The sequence below is a fragment of the Pollachius pollachius genome (assembly GCF_949987615.1).
Source record: "Pollachius pollachius genome assembly, chromosome: 16".
In the NCBI taxonomy this organism is placed as follows: Eukaryota; Metazoa; Chordata; class Actinopteri; order Gadiformes; family Gadidae; genus Pollachius; species Pollachius pollachius.
In genome coordinates this window covers 7934720-7952667 of record NC_136949.1, presented here as the reverse complement: position 1 = coordinate 7952667, position 17948 = coordinate 7934720, and the positions used below count along the sequence as shown (strand labels likewise).

Below are 17948 nucleotides of genomic sequence, written 5' to 3'. Positions count from 1 at the left end.
TGCAACCGTGGTTAATGATGATTTATTATAATTATATTTACCTAATTAATACGTACCTGCACGTAAGACTTTTGAATGCACTTTCCGTGTGTCATAGTTAAAGGTTTTAAACTATAAAAGTGATGTATTGATATATATATAATATGACACCAAAAAAATGAGCTTTTAATGATAGATCGATAGAATTGGTTGTTTGTCAGAGTTCATGTTCAATCTAGACAATACATTTGACCCTGATCATGAACTCAAATCAATCAACTCGCTGGCAATGGCACCTCACTCAATTGTTGGTAAAAATCAAACAAACCAAAAAAACATGTATTAATCCTGAAAATTACCTACTATGGCTATTACTTTTGTATACCTTTAGGTGGCAGTGACTGCTTATTGTTTTTATTTTTTCATTATTCCCCGAAGAAGAACAGGGACCACATTGCGCAGGCGTAAACCACGTACACCGATCGCCGCTGTTTGTGCTAAATGCTAGCGGCTTGGCTGACGGTCTGTCAAGTCATACATATTGGGCTCGGTAGGGAAAGCTCAGCGGTGGAGAAGAAGGAGTACCCCACCGCCGCTAAGAAATGGCCGGCCAACAGTTCCAGTATGATGACAGCGGCAACACGTTTTTCTACTTCCTAACGTCCTTCGTTGGACTTATTGTGATCCCAGCCACATATTACCTCTGGCCCAGAGACCAGAATGCTGGTAAGGCCTGATGTCTGGCTTAGTGCTAGCGAACTGTGGTAGCCCATCTGGTGACAACTGTTAAGCTAGCATCTTGTAACCCATAAACGTGTACTATTTAGCTCTATTGTATGCTAAACAAATGGGTCTGGCTCGAATGCGATGTAGGGCACCATGTGTATTGGTGTGAACACGTAGGGCATCTAGCAGTGTAGCCTCTAGCTGCAGTAAGCCGACATGGGTCAGTAGTAGCTTTCTAACATCCCTGGTGAATTCCCCCTTAGCGTGTTGTGTCAATACCTCATTGTAAAGGGCCAGTTTGCAAGTTCAGTCAAAGAAAATATGAGGAGGGTTGTTAGTCGTTTAGTCTTTGCATCATCTGTTTGGTCGAACCACCGCCAACCCCCTGTATTAATTCACTGGTTCACTACTCGTCAGTGGTTTTATCAACTCAAAGCTGTATATTCAGGTTAGGCCTATCGAGATCTTGATTAGCAGTCAAACGTCTCATTTGCATTTGTCTAGCCTGTAATATCAACGTGCAGGCCGGTTTTACTTTTCTTAGTGGCCCTATGTCAATCCATATGCTAGTAAGGATTAGGAATGGCAGTCTGTTTATGGTAATGCACGTTTTCTGTGATGGATACATATGCATTTAAAGATCACAGCCTGAGGTTAATGTACGTCTCTTTCTTGACTTGGAGGTGGGATATCTTCAACCTTTTTTCAAGCCCAAAGTTGTTTTTTTTAATATGTCATGACCTTATATTTCTCGTTGACCCTTACTTATTGCCTTTCCCCCCTTCCCCAGAGCAACTGCGTCTGAAGAGCCTGAGGCGGGTCCATGGCAGGTGTCTATGGTACCGCCTGAGGTTGATGAAATCACAGCAGAGCATTGTCCCGACGTTAAAGTAAGTTCAACTCCTAAATTACAGTGGTAAGCCGTTTACAAACACTTTTGACAGTAGCGGATCAAAGGGATCTTTGTCAGTCAGATACAAAATACAGCTGCATAGCATTATCTTAGTAACTCTGCGGCCTAAGAAGGTTTATCCACATTTGGGTGTAACCACAATGATACAATGCTGACCAAATGATGATTGATCATAATCTAGTATCTGCCTGCATAGAATGTCTTTGAAATTGGGATTTGTTTATGTCCTTTGTAACATGGATAACTAACGAAAAAGAAGCCATGACAATCTTTCATCTTCTTAAATTACAGGTGAATGCTGGTAATTCACAACTTTTTTCTTTTGTTGTATTCAAATGTTGTTTTACTAGCTGAACTTTAATTTTTTATTTTTTAAGATGCTTCTAATCTCATTGTTAAATATCAGCAGCTCTGCAGCCTATTTGACCACTAGCTGAAGGTACACCACTTACACAGGGTCAGTCAGGGCCTGAGTGTGCTTAAAGTCGTGTCAAGGAGATTGCAATTGCGGTGGACGTGTATACACGTATTTGGATTTGTACGAATATGGCCTCCATTTATGCAATCGTGTGTTTGTATTTTGAGTGTGTACAGTTTAGATAAACACCGTGCAGTGATTTGGAACATTTGTGTTATCGCTGGTATGGTGATCACTGACTCAACCTCCCAATGACGTCCAAACGACACACACACACCTACTCAACTCGCACAACTTGCCTCCGGGTTTGAAATGATTTGTTTTCCGGCAGTCTCTCTTCCTCCCCCGCTCATCACCCAGGCTCCCTCTGACGTGAAAGTTTCTTCCCTTACCCACCATTTGTCACATCTGTGCCATCTTTTATTTTATCGGGGGTCTTTGTAAATCCGTTCCTTTTTGTCCAGATCAGGCCACCTGGTGGACCCATAACGCTTTTGAGGTATAAGGAACTGGAAAATGTATTAGAATTGCTACTCGTTTTTTTGAAATTCTTAATTCAGTCATCCGCTTTTCATAACGATCTTTTCCCTGTTGAGGGTAGGTTACCCCCGATTAAGGAGCATAACATTCGCCTACGATCTGAGCCGTCCCAGCAGTCTTAAAGGTTTTAGAAATATAAACGCATTGGGTTCAACAGGATCAAGTGCCAGGGGCGCTGGCAAATGCTTTAAAAACGCTCATCTCACACTGGATAGAGCTAGGTTACGCTCATTTGTTTAGTATAGAAACCCTGTTCAACAACTCTATACAATTTTGTGAGACCCCAACGGAACAGTTTTCAAGTGCTTAAGGTGATTCTGTGGTTCACTTACCCTTTTAAATGTGGCAATCAAGGTCCCAACGGGATGATTTAACTGACCTCGGATCGTTTCGCTGGCTCAGCTTTGCACAAGGTTCTGGTGAGGACGTGGGTGTCATGGCAACAGATGCTGTAGATCGCACCGCAGAGCTTTGCCTTGAGACTCGAAGCATCCTCGTTGAATACAAAACCACATCACCGTCAACGGCATTGTTAATCCACTCTCCCCTTACTTGAGTTATTACTGTCTGACTGAATTATGCATCCAGATTCAAAGACAAGCTTAAGGACAGGCTGTCTGGAAGACTGTTCAGTTATGCTTGTCTTGTGCATTTATTTATTCATTAAAACGTTTGATAATTCCTATAACCTTGATTGATCTTTGCACATAATGACACTGTGGTTTTCTTTGTTTCCTGTCTATGACGTATGCAGAAAAGCCGCCTTGTTATTTGGCTGGGTTGTGTTTCTGCTCCTAGCCTACAAAGTGTCCAAGCTAGACAGAGAGTACCAGGAGTACAACCCTTATGAAGTCCTGCACCTGGACCCGGTAAACACACACACACACACACACACACACACACACACACACACACACACACACACACACACACACACACACACACACACACACACACACACACACACACACACACACACACACACACACACGGCTCTCTAAATACCTCCCCCCCCCCCACAATCGGCAGTTGATGACATCAGCCTCTTTCTCATGTCTTGTATCCAGGGTGCGACAACGTCAGAGATCAAGAAACAGTACCATCTCCTGTCGAAGAAGTTTCACCCTGACAAGGGTGGCGACGAGGCAGCCTTCATGATGATCACGAAGGCCTACGCTGCGTACGTCTGCTGAATGTTTTACTCTGTACAAAAAATCGTAGATACATGCTGTTAATGAGCGGGCACGGGTAACGATTCCTTCGGCTTCGTGCTTACGGAACCCTACATGGTACACTGTAAACGTGGGGGGTTACTGATAGATACCCTATGTATCCGTCTACGCCTATTATTCACGTATTTCTATAGTTCTTCTCTTTGCCATCTCTTCCCAACACAGACTGACCAACGAACAGACGAAGAAGAACTGGGAGTTGTACGGCGACCCAGATGGTCCAAGAGGTATGTTTTCCCCTTGGGTTCGGTTTTTCACCCGACGGCGCTGCCCTCGGTGTGAGAATGTTTTTATTAACACACTTTGACAGCAAGCCGTTCAGCAGCTGGAACAGAAAAGACCTCAGAGCCCAGGCCTATTATCTAACTATATGAAATTAGCATCTCATTTCCCGCCCGCAAAATGAAAAAGTTGCCCTTTTTATATTCAATTATTTAAATCGGTCGTGTACTTCATTGAATTATTTCCCCCCATTCGTTTCCAGCCACCAATTTTGGCATCGCCCTGCCTGCATGGATTGTGGACCAAAAGAACTCTATGCTGGTAATGTTGATATTCATATGCATCTATAACTTAATAGTAGCGGTCTTCCCTAGTTTATTATATGATGTGTGTTGTGTAAAATTTAAAAGCCATATTGAAGGGAAGATTAGTAGAAAACGTGACATTTTTAAGAATATGTCCTAAAAGAAGACTATATAAATGTATTTATATATCATTAAAAACTGATCGTCTTTCGTACGGTTAATATTCCCCTCGTTGATCCTAGGTGCTCTTGGTTTACGGACTAGCCTTCATGGTCATCCTTCCCGTGGTCGTGGTGAGTGTTGATAACACAACGTGTTATTGTTGTCTACGTATTGTTGTGATGTGTATCCAGTCTCCGTGATCTTGTCCAGGTGTGTTCTCGTGTCCGGCGGGGCTGCCTGTTTCTGACTCCCTCTCCTCTCGCTCCACCCAGGGCACTTGGTGGTACCGCTCCATCCGGTACAGCGGCGACCAGATCCTCATCAACACCACACAGCTCTTCATGCACTTTATGTACAAGACCCCCAACATGAACATGAAGCGTGAGTCTCGCCTCTTGACCGACCCCCGCTTTCTGTGGGAGCTCATCTCACAGCTTAAACTAAAGCAATGTTGGGTCTGCATGGCATCCATGGCCTTCACATGATGTGATTCAAGGTGATGGACCGATGGTTATGGAGGACGTTATGACCATGAGTGATTTAGGGCGGATGAGCCGTGACGATGCGTTGACTGCTCTAGATCACTCTTATACATTAAGTCTTTCAACTAGGGGTTGGGAAAGAAAAGTGGTTCACGTAAGAATCGTGATTCTTATATGCTACACAGTGTTTCCCCCAGCACTGTAAGGTTAAGGCAGGGAAAGAAAACATACTTCCATCAGGTACAAAAAATAAAGATAAATAATGCGTTGGTAATACTGTTCGCAACAATAGTCGTGCCATAAAGCTTTCTGAAACGACGGCATCAGACGGGTCTATATATTACTGCGAACTGAAAATGTACTTCAGTTTTACCAATAGTCTTTCACAATATTATTATTACTACTACAACTATAGTTATTATCAAGGTGGCCACCTCCTAGACCACCTTGACTAAGACATCTTCTGGGGGACACACTGCTATAATCCTGGATCCGATGTGTATATATTTTTTCCCTTTTTGTCCATGGTATCCACATCATTGCAATCAGATGACTAACCCTTTTTCAAATATAAAAAAACGACATAATCCTGCACACCCTTTACTATACTTTCATGCCGTAATTTGCCGCAGTATCTTACTAAGCACACAGTGGACTGGACTAGATCCGGGAATAAGTACCCCTAAGTGTTAGGGTTAGGTTAGTGAATTGAGTCGTTTTTGAAAACTGAATCTTTTGCAATCTAGAATTAATTTAGAATCTTATTGTAAATCTCTCGATTTGAAATTGAAACTTTAGATACCGAAAGATTCTGACCCCTAATTTCAAATCCCCACAGACTTTCAATCGAATGCACTCATACACTACAGGTTCTTTCTCCTGAATCTTTTCAGAAGTGTATGTGTTTTAACCCCTGGGTGTCCCCTGCTCCCTCTAGGGTTAGCCATGGTGCTCACGGCAGCATTTGAGTTCGACCCTCGCAGCAATAAAGAAGCCACCATACGACCGACGGACAACATCGAGGTGCCCCAGGTAGGGGCTGGTCGCACGCATGACACGGCATAAGAAATGGATTTAAAACTCAAGGTTTTTAAAGGCGCCACCCAACAGATGTCAGATTTTTTGCCAAGCAATTTTAGGAACGTCCATTCATGAGACATTTGAATAAAAAAAGTGCATGGTGAGGGAAAAAGCTCCTCTTCGTCTCACCTTGCTATCTGAATCCGTCAAAAAACAAACCAATGTAATTCGATGAAATACTGTGTCAGTTTAACACCACTGCAGGCCTATGTCATAACTACGTTATACATCCGTAAGAACAAATATCCGCAAGATGAATGAAAGATTGAATCATTTTGGGTGTATATCATGGTATTGAGGTATTTAAAACTATCGGTAACCATTTTTTGACCAAACGGGGCTAATCTTCCATTTTGTCGGAACTTAAAAGAAAAGCTAAATCTGGGTTGTTTGTGTGTGACAGCTGATCAGGGAACTGGGCAACATCAACGTGAAGAAGAAGGAGCCTCCGTTCTGCTACCCCTACAGCCTGAAGGCCAGGGTTCTGGTGCTAGCCCACCTGTCACGCATGGAAATCTGCGAGGACCTGGAAGAGGGTTGGTAGCTCTCATCCCAAACACAACCTGTTATAGAGGAGGTCCAACCAGCCTGCAGATTAGCTTGTGTTAGATGAGGACGTTTTCTTATTGGCCGATATGATGACCCAAACATATGTTGATTACAACACAGCTGCGCTGCGCTTATTGAACGTGAATTAAAGGGGTGTTAACAAGGGGAGCTGGCCGCCCCACAAGGAACAGAACCTGAAAGCATTGTTTAAAGGCAAGGTGGAAGGGGCTGGTTCCCTTTTTTACTCAGTCTCACTACTTCTATTTAATTTCTATTATTTGTAACTGCTACATTGTTGTTACAATTGGAGTGTTTGTGGGAGCATCAACCTGAAACACAAAACAGCAGTAATGGCCTGTTTTAGGTTATTTCTTCCTAACATGAGCAATTACACCTGGTGAGTTTGGTGTGTATTGTCTTTGTCCTTGGGTACTACATTCATGTGTTACATGGATCACACTTTTGGTTTGGCTCTGAGACTCAGTGTTTGTATTATGTGGCGGTCGTCCTTTCACAGACCAGAGGTTTGCGGTGCGCAAGAGCCCAGCTCTGCTCCAGGAGATGGTCAACGTGGGCTGCCAACTCACAATGATGGCCAACAGCAGAGGAGGTACACACACGCACACACACACACACACACACACACACACGTGGTTTAATTATCGTAAAAAAAAAAAAGATTACGTTTAAAACGTCAAACGCGGCTTTGGGTTCGAAAACCCTCTCAGCTTCTATGAGTATGGGGTACCTCTGAATGTGTGTGTGTGTGGCTGTGTGCAGGCTTCCACGCTCCCCGGCTGGTGTCCATAGAGAACTGCATGAAGCTGACCCAGATGATCGTGCAGGGCCTGCAGGAGACCAAGTCTCCGCTCCTTCAGCTGCCTCACTTTGACGAGGAGCACCTCCGCTACTGCGTCTCAAAGAAGGTAGGGCTCTCCTGCTGTATGTTGTTGTGGCATCGTGTGCACAAGGGATCCATAAGGAATGGGAGGTAATTGTTTCCTTGTATGTTACTCATACAGTATACATTTCTATAGGGCTATCACATCGTGAAATCACAGTGCAATGACCGCCGCCGTTTTGGGAGCATCGGTTGTGTTAGGCATTATGTTTTTATGGATGTTTTTTGGTCACATTGAGTAATAAATCTAGAAATTATTTGTCATAATGGGGAGGTCCTGTTGTGTTTGAAACTGCCACAGCCGTTGCACATTGAGAGACATGGCAAAACAAAGTTTTCATTAGCCTTGGTTATCGATATTTAACCTCAATTTAGTATTTTACAAGTATTACCACTCTCTCGAGTCCTCTCAATATGGCCAACAATAAGTCCCATGATGCATTGCGACGTACGTGACCCCCCCCCCCGTGTGCTGCAGTACAAGGTGCGGAGCCTGCAGGACCTGGTGAGTCTGAAGGACTCGGAGAGACGCAGCATGCTGCGCTTCCTGGTCGAGAAGCAGTACGACGAGGTCATCTCCGTGCTGGGGAGCTTCCCTCACATCGCCATGGAAACCAAACTACAAGGTCCGCCATGGGAAGATATACACACACACACACACACACACACACACACACACACACACACACACACACACACACACACACACACACACACACACACACACACACACACACACACACACACAGTTATTATTATTCAGCCTCAGGTTAAGGCCCCTGTGTGATAGTTTAGTGGCCTCAGGGACAGTTCAGCTAAATTGAGTGTCCTTTGTAACTTGCAACAGTGGGGTTCCCTATTAATTGAGGATTCGCTGAGTATTTTTCTTTTATGAATGTTAATAGCTTATTCAAATGGAAAATATGACTCAGACTTGTGTCAGTGGGGCTGCTGTAAAAGGAAGCATTCTCCAGTGACAGGGTGTGAAAGTGTTTGAAATGGTTTTAAAGAGCGGGTACTTATGCACATTTCGGTGATATGTATCTGGAGATGTGTGAATATTCCTCCTCCCCACTCATATACTCTCTCTCCTGTTTGTAGTTCTTGACGATGAAGACAGCAATAACATCACAGCAGGCTCCATCGTGACAGTAACCGTCACCCTCACCAGGAAAAGAATGGCGGTAAGGCCTGTGTTCATCTAGTGGGACACAGATTCAACTTGGACGCTTGCAGGCCACAGATGTGGACAAAAGTGGTCTGTTCCAGAATGAAGCAAACCACAGTATGCATTCCTACTGTTGAACACCAGATGGCACTTCTGGACTGCACTTGTGACAATCTGGTGACCAGTCGAAGGGAACATACACAATAAAAATTATTACAAGCCTGCGACAGCCCCTGGTACCTGATGTTTTGTTGATTCGTCCAATCCTTAGATTTATTGATTAATGTTGGGATGCGAAGATAATTTGAACATGTAGGACAAAATAATGCTTCTAAAATACATTGTCTGCTCCAGCTTTAACCGGATGATGCTGCAAGGTTATATGCAAGCATCTGCATTGCTTATGTTGATCCACTCATTGTCTCAGGATGGTCCTTTAATGTGCCTATGTAAATGCTTGAGCGTTTGTCCAATGTGATTTTATGTTTCTGAAGGAGGTGTTTGAGAAGGAGCAGGACGGCAGCCCGTGTCCCGGGGAGGAAGGGGCCAACACAGAGGAAGGGGTAGGTCCAAACAGACACAAAGCACCCATAAAGGGGACCACATTGCACCCCCCCAAACTTGACAGTGTCCTGCCTCATGCCCACAGGTGACACTTATGAACCCCCCAAAGCCTTCCTTGTTCAGGAAAAGCATTTGCATTTGTAGACGAAGCCTTTGATCGTGAATCGTGTGTCAAAAAAATGTGAGAATCGCGTGGATCCATTTTGTACAGATCGACTTGTACAGATTCCCTCCCCTGACGTTTTTCGTGTCTCCCTGCAGGCCGACGCCAGTAAAGCCAAGACCAAAGTCTGGCAGAACAACAAGAAACAAGCCACAAAGAAGACAGCCAAGTCCAAGAAGAAGAAGCTCACCAAGAAGAAAGCCCCTGCGGCCGCCGCCACCGTCGCCGCCGCCGCCGCCGCCGCCGCCGCCGCCGCGGTCGCAGCCGTCGCTGCAGCTGCCACCACCCCCGCATCCTCCAAAACCAAGCAGGCCAACGGCAACGTGGCAGGAGGCGTAAGCATGCACACACCCCAACCCCCAAAACTCTTATCAGGGCTGCAACTTGCAATCGATGACTCCAACCTGATTACTCTATTCATTTTCTGATCAGTCAATAAATCATTCGTGGAAAGGTCAAGGGTCATGAATAATCTGAAACTAATCGATCGTCAAAGGACGAGGGCGATCACTCAGAATCCCTTTTGTACTGAACCAAAGGTGTGTCGTTGAGGCATTTTATGAACAACCCAGATGGCTGTCACTCGTATGGAACAGTCTGTTGAATATGCTACAGTATTTAACAAGCTCAAAGGCATAACAGCTGTGCTTAAGGCTTTTGTTGTTAAGAAAGATATGTTGGCTGTATTTCTGACAGGATGTGGTAAAAGTTTGATTTATCAACTGAGCCTACAGCGCTAAGTCACCCATTTCGTTCCTCTTTATTGGTTGTAAGTCTATCCAATGGCATCCAGAGGTGTTTTGGCTGAGCCCGTTGAAAACGCCCCTTGGAAATCAAAAAAGGAAACGAGAGGTTCCACATTCATATGCATTGGTGAATTGGTTGAGCGATAATAATAGCAAAGAATAACATTTATTCAAAAGCAATCCCAGAAAGGGTTGCGTACATTTGATTCAGATACATGGACAAACTGCTTTTCCTACTGGTTTGAACACTGGAAAAACACCCTTTTACAAAACGTGTGTTTTTATTCTGCACCATTTATATGCAGAGGCTCCCTCTGAACTCTGCTCCTCGTTATCCTCCCCCCCCCCCCCCCCCCCAGGATGCCGTGGTGGTCCCCAAGGAGGACGAGGAGGAGGGCTCGGACAAGGGCAGCGAGTCGGATGAGGCGGAGGCCAATAAGGACTCGCCCAGCGAGCGGGACGAAGAGAGCGACAAGCAGAGCGACACGGAGGTGGACGAGATCGCCGGCGACGACGAGGAGGTCAAAGTTCACCCTGTCTTTGTGTGTGTGTGTGTGTGTGTGTTAGTGCTGGGTCATACAGAAGGATAAGGGTTAAGGACACATTGTAACTTCAGAAATGGAGTATGATGCTAATCCTACCCTTTGTCTGTATCAAGTGAATGAGACACATGTTGTAGTGACAACTCTTCAGACCGTCCGCATTAAATCAGCCTCCCTCTTTCAATGCTTCCACCCTGATCGTTAGCAGACGAGACCATGGAGCGACCGGCCTCATAACCAGCCATCCCTCTCTCCCCCCCCCCCTGCAGGAGTGGGAGGCTCTGCAGCAGAGCATCCAGCGGCGGGAGAAGGCCCTGCTGGAGACCAAGTCCAAGGTCACCCACCCGGTGTACAGCCTCTACTACCCCGACGAGAAGCAGGAGTGGTGGTGGCTCTACATCGCCGACCGCCGCGACCAGGCGCTCGTCTCCATGCCCTACCACGTGTGCACGCTCAAAGACACAGAGGAGGTGTGTGTGTGTGTGTGTGTGTGTGTGTGTGTGTGTGTGTGTGTGTGTGTGTGTGTGTGTGTGTGTGTGTGTGTGTGTGTGTGTGTGTGTGTGTGTGTGTGTGTGTGTGTGTACACATCTCATTTAGCAGGTGTTGCGATGTTGTGCACTTTCTTCCAAGGTTTTGGGTTTTCTCAACCGCAACCCAATACACACACACACACACACACACACACACACACACACACACACACACACACACACACACACACACACACACACACACACACACACACACACACTCAGTTGCTAGGCAACCGCTCTGTGCTGGTGGTATTGTCCCCTGTGTGTGAGTGGTTTGCCCTCTGATCCTGCTGTTTTAAAGAACAATGAAGGATTGGCGGCGGGGTAAGCGCTAAATGAGGTTTACGGGACCGACTTGACCTCGCGTTTGATGCTGTGACAGCTTCCCCCCCCTCCCCCCGCCAAATGGCCCCCGTCATCATCAGTTACCAGTTACTGTTCCTTTAACAGTTACCACTTCCACCTGCTGTTGTTGTTGTTTGACTGCTCATCATCTGAGAGGGGGGCGGCTGAGAGAGAAGAGAGAGAGTAATCTAGTCTGAGAGCAAAGTGAGGGGCTGGTTAGACAGATCTTGGTTTGGGGTCTGGTTAGACAGATCTTGGTTTGGGGTCTGGTTAGAGAGATCTAGTTTGAGGGTAGGGTGAGGGGCTGGTAGTGAGAGGCTAGTTAGACAGATGTAGTTTTGGGGTCTGGTTACACAGATCTACTCTGAGGGCAGGGTTGAGTTCATTGTGTGGCAGCGTGTGTTTTCTCCTCGTGTGTATGATTGCATGTTGTGGGGCCGGAGGCGTGTCTGTTAGGACCGGCTGCTCTGTGTTCGGCTGCACGGCTCATTCCCCCCCCCCCCCCCCCCCCCACAGCCCGGCCCGTCGTTAGCGTGGCGCGGCTGATGATTAGATGCGCGTGCCGTGTAATTACCCAACATGTTAATCACAAGTGTAGTTAATGCTTGTCTAATATTTACCGTTTGGACTCCCCCGTCGGTGCCATCGCGCTGGCTGTTGGGTTATTCAAATCATTAATTGCCCGACACATTTTGCGTTTGCTTTCCCACCACCCCTTGCTGCGGCGAGATAATTGGGTATGATAAGTCACAGTTGATTATTAATCTTTAATTTGCGCATAATTTCAACCGCTGATGGTGTTTACACTCGTGGTCTTTAGAGGTTCGGCTGCCTCCTCGACTTGCTCTGCCTTTTGGATTCCTATTATTCCGACTTTAATCGAATCCATAGCCATTTGTTTCTGGGTGATCGCAAACTACTTGATTTTTTTTCAATTGTTGTATTCAAGTGTGTGTTTTCTTTGTGTGTGTGTGTGTGTGTGTGTCCACAGGTGGAACTGAAGTTTCCAGCCCCATCAAAAACAGGCAACTACCAATATTCAGTCATCCTGCGTTCGGACTCCTACCTGGGATTAGACCAGATCAAACCTCTCAAGGTGAGCATCTGCGTCTGTGTGCCTTTGTGGCTGTGTGTGTCTTTGGAGCATGAATTAGTGTAATTAAAAGAGGCGACTACTGCAGATTAGGGCGTAATCGGCCCAGAGAAATTGGCTCTTGCTCGTGCAGCCGTGCGCGTCCCCAAGGGCAATCCTACAGAAACTAATGTCTCATTCATTAACAAGCCGGTTACACTGTAGTATGATGGGAGTCGAGGAGCAACAGGAACGCAAGCTCGGAGCGCATGCTGGGATGCATGTGGTCTGGTGTACCACTAGGGGGCAGTCTTGTCTCCTCTTCTTGACCAGCCTGCTTGACTGCATGTAGGTTCGTGGAGATTTATTTAGGTCCAGAATCTGATTCGATTGGCCGAGTGTGCTTTGCACACGACACGGTTTACAGGCTCTCTCCAGTCGGTTCACTTCTTAGGACCGACCCGCGGTGTTCAAACCGCTCCGCCCGAACATTCCCAGTGCGCTCGGTAATCACCGAACCAGCGCATTGATATATACCGCTGCGTCGGTCCGCGTTTGCGCGTCCTCCCCGTGAACTAAACTGCGACTGTGAGCCGTCGAGGCGGCAGCAGCTCAGGAGGTAGAGCGGGCTGGCTGGTAACCGGAAGGTTGCTGGTTTCGATCCGCGGCTCCTCCTGGCCGAGTGTCGAGGTGTCCCTGAGCGAGGCACCTAACCCTAACTGCTCCTGATGAGCTGGCTGCTGTCGCCCTCCGGGGGTCGACTCCGCCGTCGGTGTGGGACTGTTTGAATGATGGGTTGTAAGTTGGATAAAAGTGTCCCCTAGATGTAAAATGGGATGAAAACGGAAGCTCAAGGGCCTGACCTGCGTGCCTCTGTGCCCCCCCCCCCCCCCCCGCGCCCCTCTCAGCTGGAGGTGCACGAGGCCAAGGCAGTGCTGGACAACCACCCCCAGTGGGACATCCCAGAGACTGAGGAGGAGGACGAGGAGCAGGAGGACAGCGACGGCATCGAGGAGAGCGAGGACGACGACGAGGACAACGACTGAGCGCGCACCCCACTTTGTACACACAGACGTGTGCGTGCACACGCACACGCATATACACATGCCTACACACACCTCTAAAGACACAAACTCCCACGCATCAACAAACACATGAACACACACACACAGTTGGCTTCCATCCCCTTACCCCCCCCCCCCACCCCCCCCCCGTAGTCGAGAGCAGCGGGTTTTTCGAGAGCTGTTACATCGCCACACCGACGGGATAGTTTAAACAGTCAGTCCACCCCCTTCCCCTTCCAAACACACACACACACACGCAGTGTCATGGGCTGTGACGTCCCCCCCCCCACCACAATCCCACTTGCATACCCGCTTTCTAACCGAGACCTCCGAGAGACTCGTTCAGCCAATTTCCGTTGCCAACGGAGATATGTGAATATTTACTTCAGTGTGTGTGTGTGTGTGTGTGTGTGTGTGTGTGTGTGTGTGTGTGTGTGTGTGTGTGTGTGTGTGTGTGACAATTTGTACAGGTATGACAGTTTGACACACTGTGGACTGGAGGACCTATTATCTGGGCAACTAGTTTTCATTTTTTTTGTGGGGGGGGTGGGGGATAGGTAATTTCAAGAGTGGAAAGTGATGTAAAAGGAGAAACTTCGTTTTGACAAAAAAAAAAAAAAAAACGTTGGGTTCCACCACGTTGAAATCATTCACTTCCTTTTTTTGTTCCCCCCCCTCCTCCTCGCTCGTGTTTGCCTCCTATAGCTGCAGCATCAAACGACACAACACATCTCCCCCCCTGCCCACGTACAACATCCTCTAACCGCTGCCCGTGGTGAGCCCCAGCACCCCCCCGCCCAGGTCCCCAGAGCCCTGGGTCACCCCCCCCCTCCCCCCTCCCGAGGTCACCGCCCACGTTGACCCCGCCTCCAGCGGAGAGCCAAGATGGCGGCGTTCCATTCTGCTGCCCCGGCTCCCTCTACACTCCGCGGTCCGCAAACACAATTGCACCCTTTTTATTTTTATTTGAAGACAAAACGATGGCAAAAACGAATTGAATAACGAATTGACAAATGCCGTTGACGAACCGGGCGGAGGAGAGTGGCCGCAGGGGGGCGGAGGCGATCAGTGTTTAATTTTGGCCGTGTCGCTACCAGTGGTGTACCTTGTTGTCCGTGCGCTACACCAGGGGTTCCCGATGGCCACCGTAGTTGGGAGACCCTCTAGGGGTTTCGGGGTGCATGGGAGGAACCTGTTTGTATTTGATTATACTGACTGCTCGATTCGGAGAAGTGTCTTTTGCTTTCCTGTTTTTTTTTTTTGTTTTTTTAACAGTCGTAGCACATTCCAGTGTATTCTCATTGTCCAAAACGGCCTTATGAATCCTACCGTATACCACGATATTATAGACACTTCTTGGAGGCTATGCACCATGTTTTTTTTGGGAGAGCAACTGTTTGTTTGTTTTTTGTTTCTTTTTTTTTTTTGTTCAAACTTTTTTGTAGCTTTCAGTAAAAAACAACAACAACAATATTTCTATAAGTGTTTCTCATATATCCTTGGCAAACATAGCAGCTAATGCTAATAAGTGTCTGTATTTCTGTTATCTTTTTGGGCTCAAACAGGGTTTGTGAAATGTTACCGTATGAAGTCACTCAACGCTCATTCTACTTACAATACTCAGCACCTTGACTTTCATTTAGAATCTGGTTTCTGTTCATGTCACTGGACAACTGTTAGGTTACCTGGGAGGTTTGCCCAACCTCCTAGTATTTGTTTAAGGTTCAGCCTATGCTTCCTTCATGGTCAAAGGACAACTTGGGGATTTTTCAACCTGGACCCTATTTTCCGAACATTTTAGGTCCAAGGTAATGCTCACCAAAATATTTTGAATTGGTCCAGCATTGAGCAAGAACAAAACAGCTGCAGTTCCCTCGAAGCTGAACTAATTGCAAATAATATTGTTCGCATCAGTCCCTTGTAGCTAATATTATCGGAATATATGGTCCAGAGTGAAAATTCCCAAAGGTCTCCTTTAACACCCAGGCATTGTTCAATTCTGTTGAACTCAGATCTCATTTCAACTCGCTGAATCAAGTAGACCCAACGGTTACTTGTGTTTTGAATTTTACCTGTATTTTATTTTTGTCAAACTGGATTCAGCAGCAGAAACACACGAAAGCAAATTGCACAGCGTTGCTGACTCTTATTAGGATTAACTTGTCGTTCTGTTTGCGGAAAGAAACCCCATCTTTCCCATCTGCGTCCGCACTGCAGGAGTATGTTTTGTATTGCTTCATGCTGTTGTGCGCTGTGTTCGTGTGGGAGAGAGGGAGAGAAAACGTTTGGACTATCGGGGTGCATGTACTTCTATGACTACTAGCACCATATAGACACACTGCGCACAATACCCCCGTTCTGTGACCGTGTGACACTACCGTCGTCAAAAGGGTTCATTCTGAGTATTTGTATCTCTCTGCAGCAGAATGTAGCATCAGCGGTGGTGGGCGCTGTGTGGAAAATAACTGCAGAGAGGTGTAAATACAAGACGCCCCCCCCCCCCCCGATCCCCTCACACAACAGACCAGGAGCGGGAGAATAAGGACCCTACGTGGCCCCGTTTGGGACAAACTACTACCCCCGGTGATTCTCTGCCACTTTTGTTTACAAAGGAACTGTCATTGTAAATGGAAAAAATATATTATTTGTATTTTAAAATCATTTCAAATAAAATAACTTTTAAATGAACTGCGCCGTTGTCGTTGTCCAGGGGAAACGAAAGGCTGAGATTTCAAAGTGTGAGAGGGAGGCGGCTGTCTGAGGTTCACTTAAAGGGCAGTAGGCTAAGGGATGTATTGTGAGCACGAGAAATTCGTAGCCCCTTTTTTGTCGTTTCCTTGCAGGGAGGATGTCAGCAAAATGATTGACTCGTGTAATGCCTGTTCAGATATATCTGTTTAAAAACTGATGTTGATCTGTCAAATATAACCATCATAACACATTTTGGGCTAGTCAATGAACCAAAGAGCGAGAGCCACCTCTTTGGTTTGCTGTGATTTGTGGGATTGCTCGTTTAATGAAGTACAGGTAAATATAATGCTCAAGGGAGTGAGTCCCATGGAGATGCTGTCAAATGACCACAGTAACTATGCAACAGTGCAGCCTCATTTGCCCTAACCTGAATGATAAAGGACATCCCCAAAGTGTGAGGACATTTCAGGTTGTGCATTTCCTGAGTGCAGCTGCAAACTGTCTGGCTGTTCGTGCATGCTGCAGCACCTGTGAGGAAGGTACCTCTATGGGCGGTACCCTACCTAGTGTCACTTGGACCAGATGGTTTCGATGCCCTCGAGGATGCAAAGAGGTTTGGACATCCAGATGTTTATGGGAATTGAATAATCCATCATTGATCATCGCAAAAGGTAAATATTTAATGCCTCAGTCCTTCTCAACATCTGTCTGTCTCTCTCTAAGGTCTCTGTTTTGAAATGCAGTGTTTAAAAGGAGACTTTATTCTTTATTATAGAACAGATCACCCCGTAAACACTGTGTTGCAGCTCTTAGTTTGTTGCACAGGACTTACTATAGTGTCCAACTTAACTATGCAGCGGAAAACCACACGTGCTTTGACCTGAGGTGTAAAAGCTGTGAGCCGAGGGAGTTGGCACTCCCTCGGGACCGACCCGGTGGCTGGTGGTATAACGGTGAGCAAGGAGACCCCTCTCTTTTCTTTCCTTTCCTCTCAATCCTCTCCTCTTCCATCACCTCCTCTTCCCTCCCCTCTTTTCATCTCTCCCCCTATCTTCTGATCCCCTGGTGCTCCTGTCGCTATTGTTCCCCTTTGTGAGACCTTGTTTGCAGAAAGTGATTGTTTGCTTTTCTTGGACGCAAAAATAATAGCTCGATGCCACTATATTGTAGGTCAATTTCTGATTCTTCATTGTAAATAAAGACTCATCATGCAACTAATCATTCAACCAAAAATTGATCTAAAGAGAAGCATTGTGGAATATTAATTATGTGTGAGAATGTGTGTGATGGGAAAAATTACCTTTTACCTTGCATGTTGCGGCAGAGTATTTACCAGGAAACCACAGTTTCCTGTCCTCATAGAGGTTGAAAGTCACACATCTGCTGTTTGCATGACAGAAAGTACTCTGAAAAATACGTTTGCATGTAAATGCAAGATTTCAGCATTATTCATCGGCTAAATCGGCCTTTGCTTGTGTATGAAGGGGAAAAAGGATTCAGGTGGAAAAATTGAATTCTTTCATCTTTCTGTGAGAAAGTGTTTGATGTGTT

At 46.3% G+C, this 17948-nt stretch overlaps 1 protein-coding gene across 1 annotated transcript; it reads left to right on the top strand.

Moving 5' to 3' along the window:
* The first annotated feature begins 481 nt into the window (after positions 1–481).
* On the top strand, positions 482–16373 carry sec63 (SEC63 homolog, protein translocation regulator). The gene is made up of 20 exons (XM_079753510.1): positions 482–705; positions 1496–1595; positions 3331–3445; positions 3644–3756; positions 3974–4035; positions 4293–4351; positions 4578–4628; positions 4770–4878; positions 5917–6011; positions 6463–6595; positions 7126–7218; positions 7389–7534; positions 7988–8135; positions 8611–8693; positions 9172–9240; positions 9503–9739; positions 10510–10671; positions 10962–11162; positions 12562–12666; positions 13551–16373. Exons 1-20 carry the CDS (start codon positions 582–584, stop codon positions 13686–13688), a joined length of 2343 nt encoding a protein of 780 aa, XP_079609636.1. The 5' UTR covers positions 482–581; the 3' UTR covers positions 13689–16373.
* The last annotated feature ends 1575 nt before the right edge of the window (positions 16374–17948 follow it).

What these genes read in the sequence shown, in the direction of transcription:
- sec63 (XM_079753510.1), top strand. Translation starts at nt 582, where the DNA reads ATGGCCGGCCAACAGTTCCAGTATGATGACAGCGGCAACACGTTTTTC. An exon ending in CGACCCAGATGGTCCAAGAG is followed by an intron (nt 4,036 to 4,292) that starts GTATGTTTTCCC and finishes ATTCGTTTCCAG; the next exon opens with CCACCAATTTTGGCATCGCC. An exon ending in ACGGCAACGTGGCAGGAGGC is followed by an intron (nt 9,740 to 10,509) that starts GTAAGCATGCAC and finishes CCCCCCCCCCAG; the next exon opens with GATGCCGTGGTGGTCCCCAA.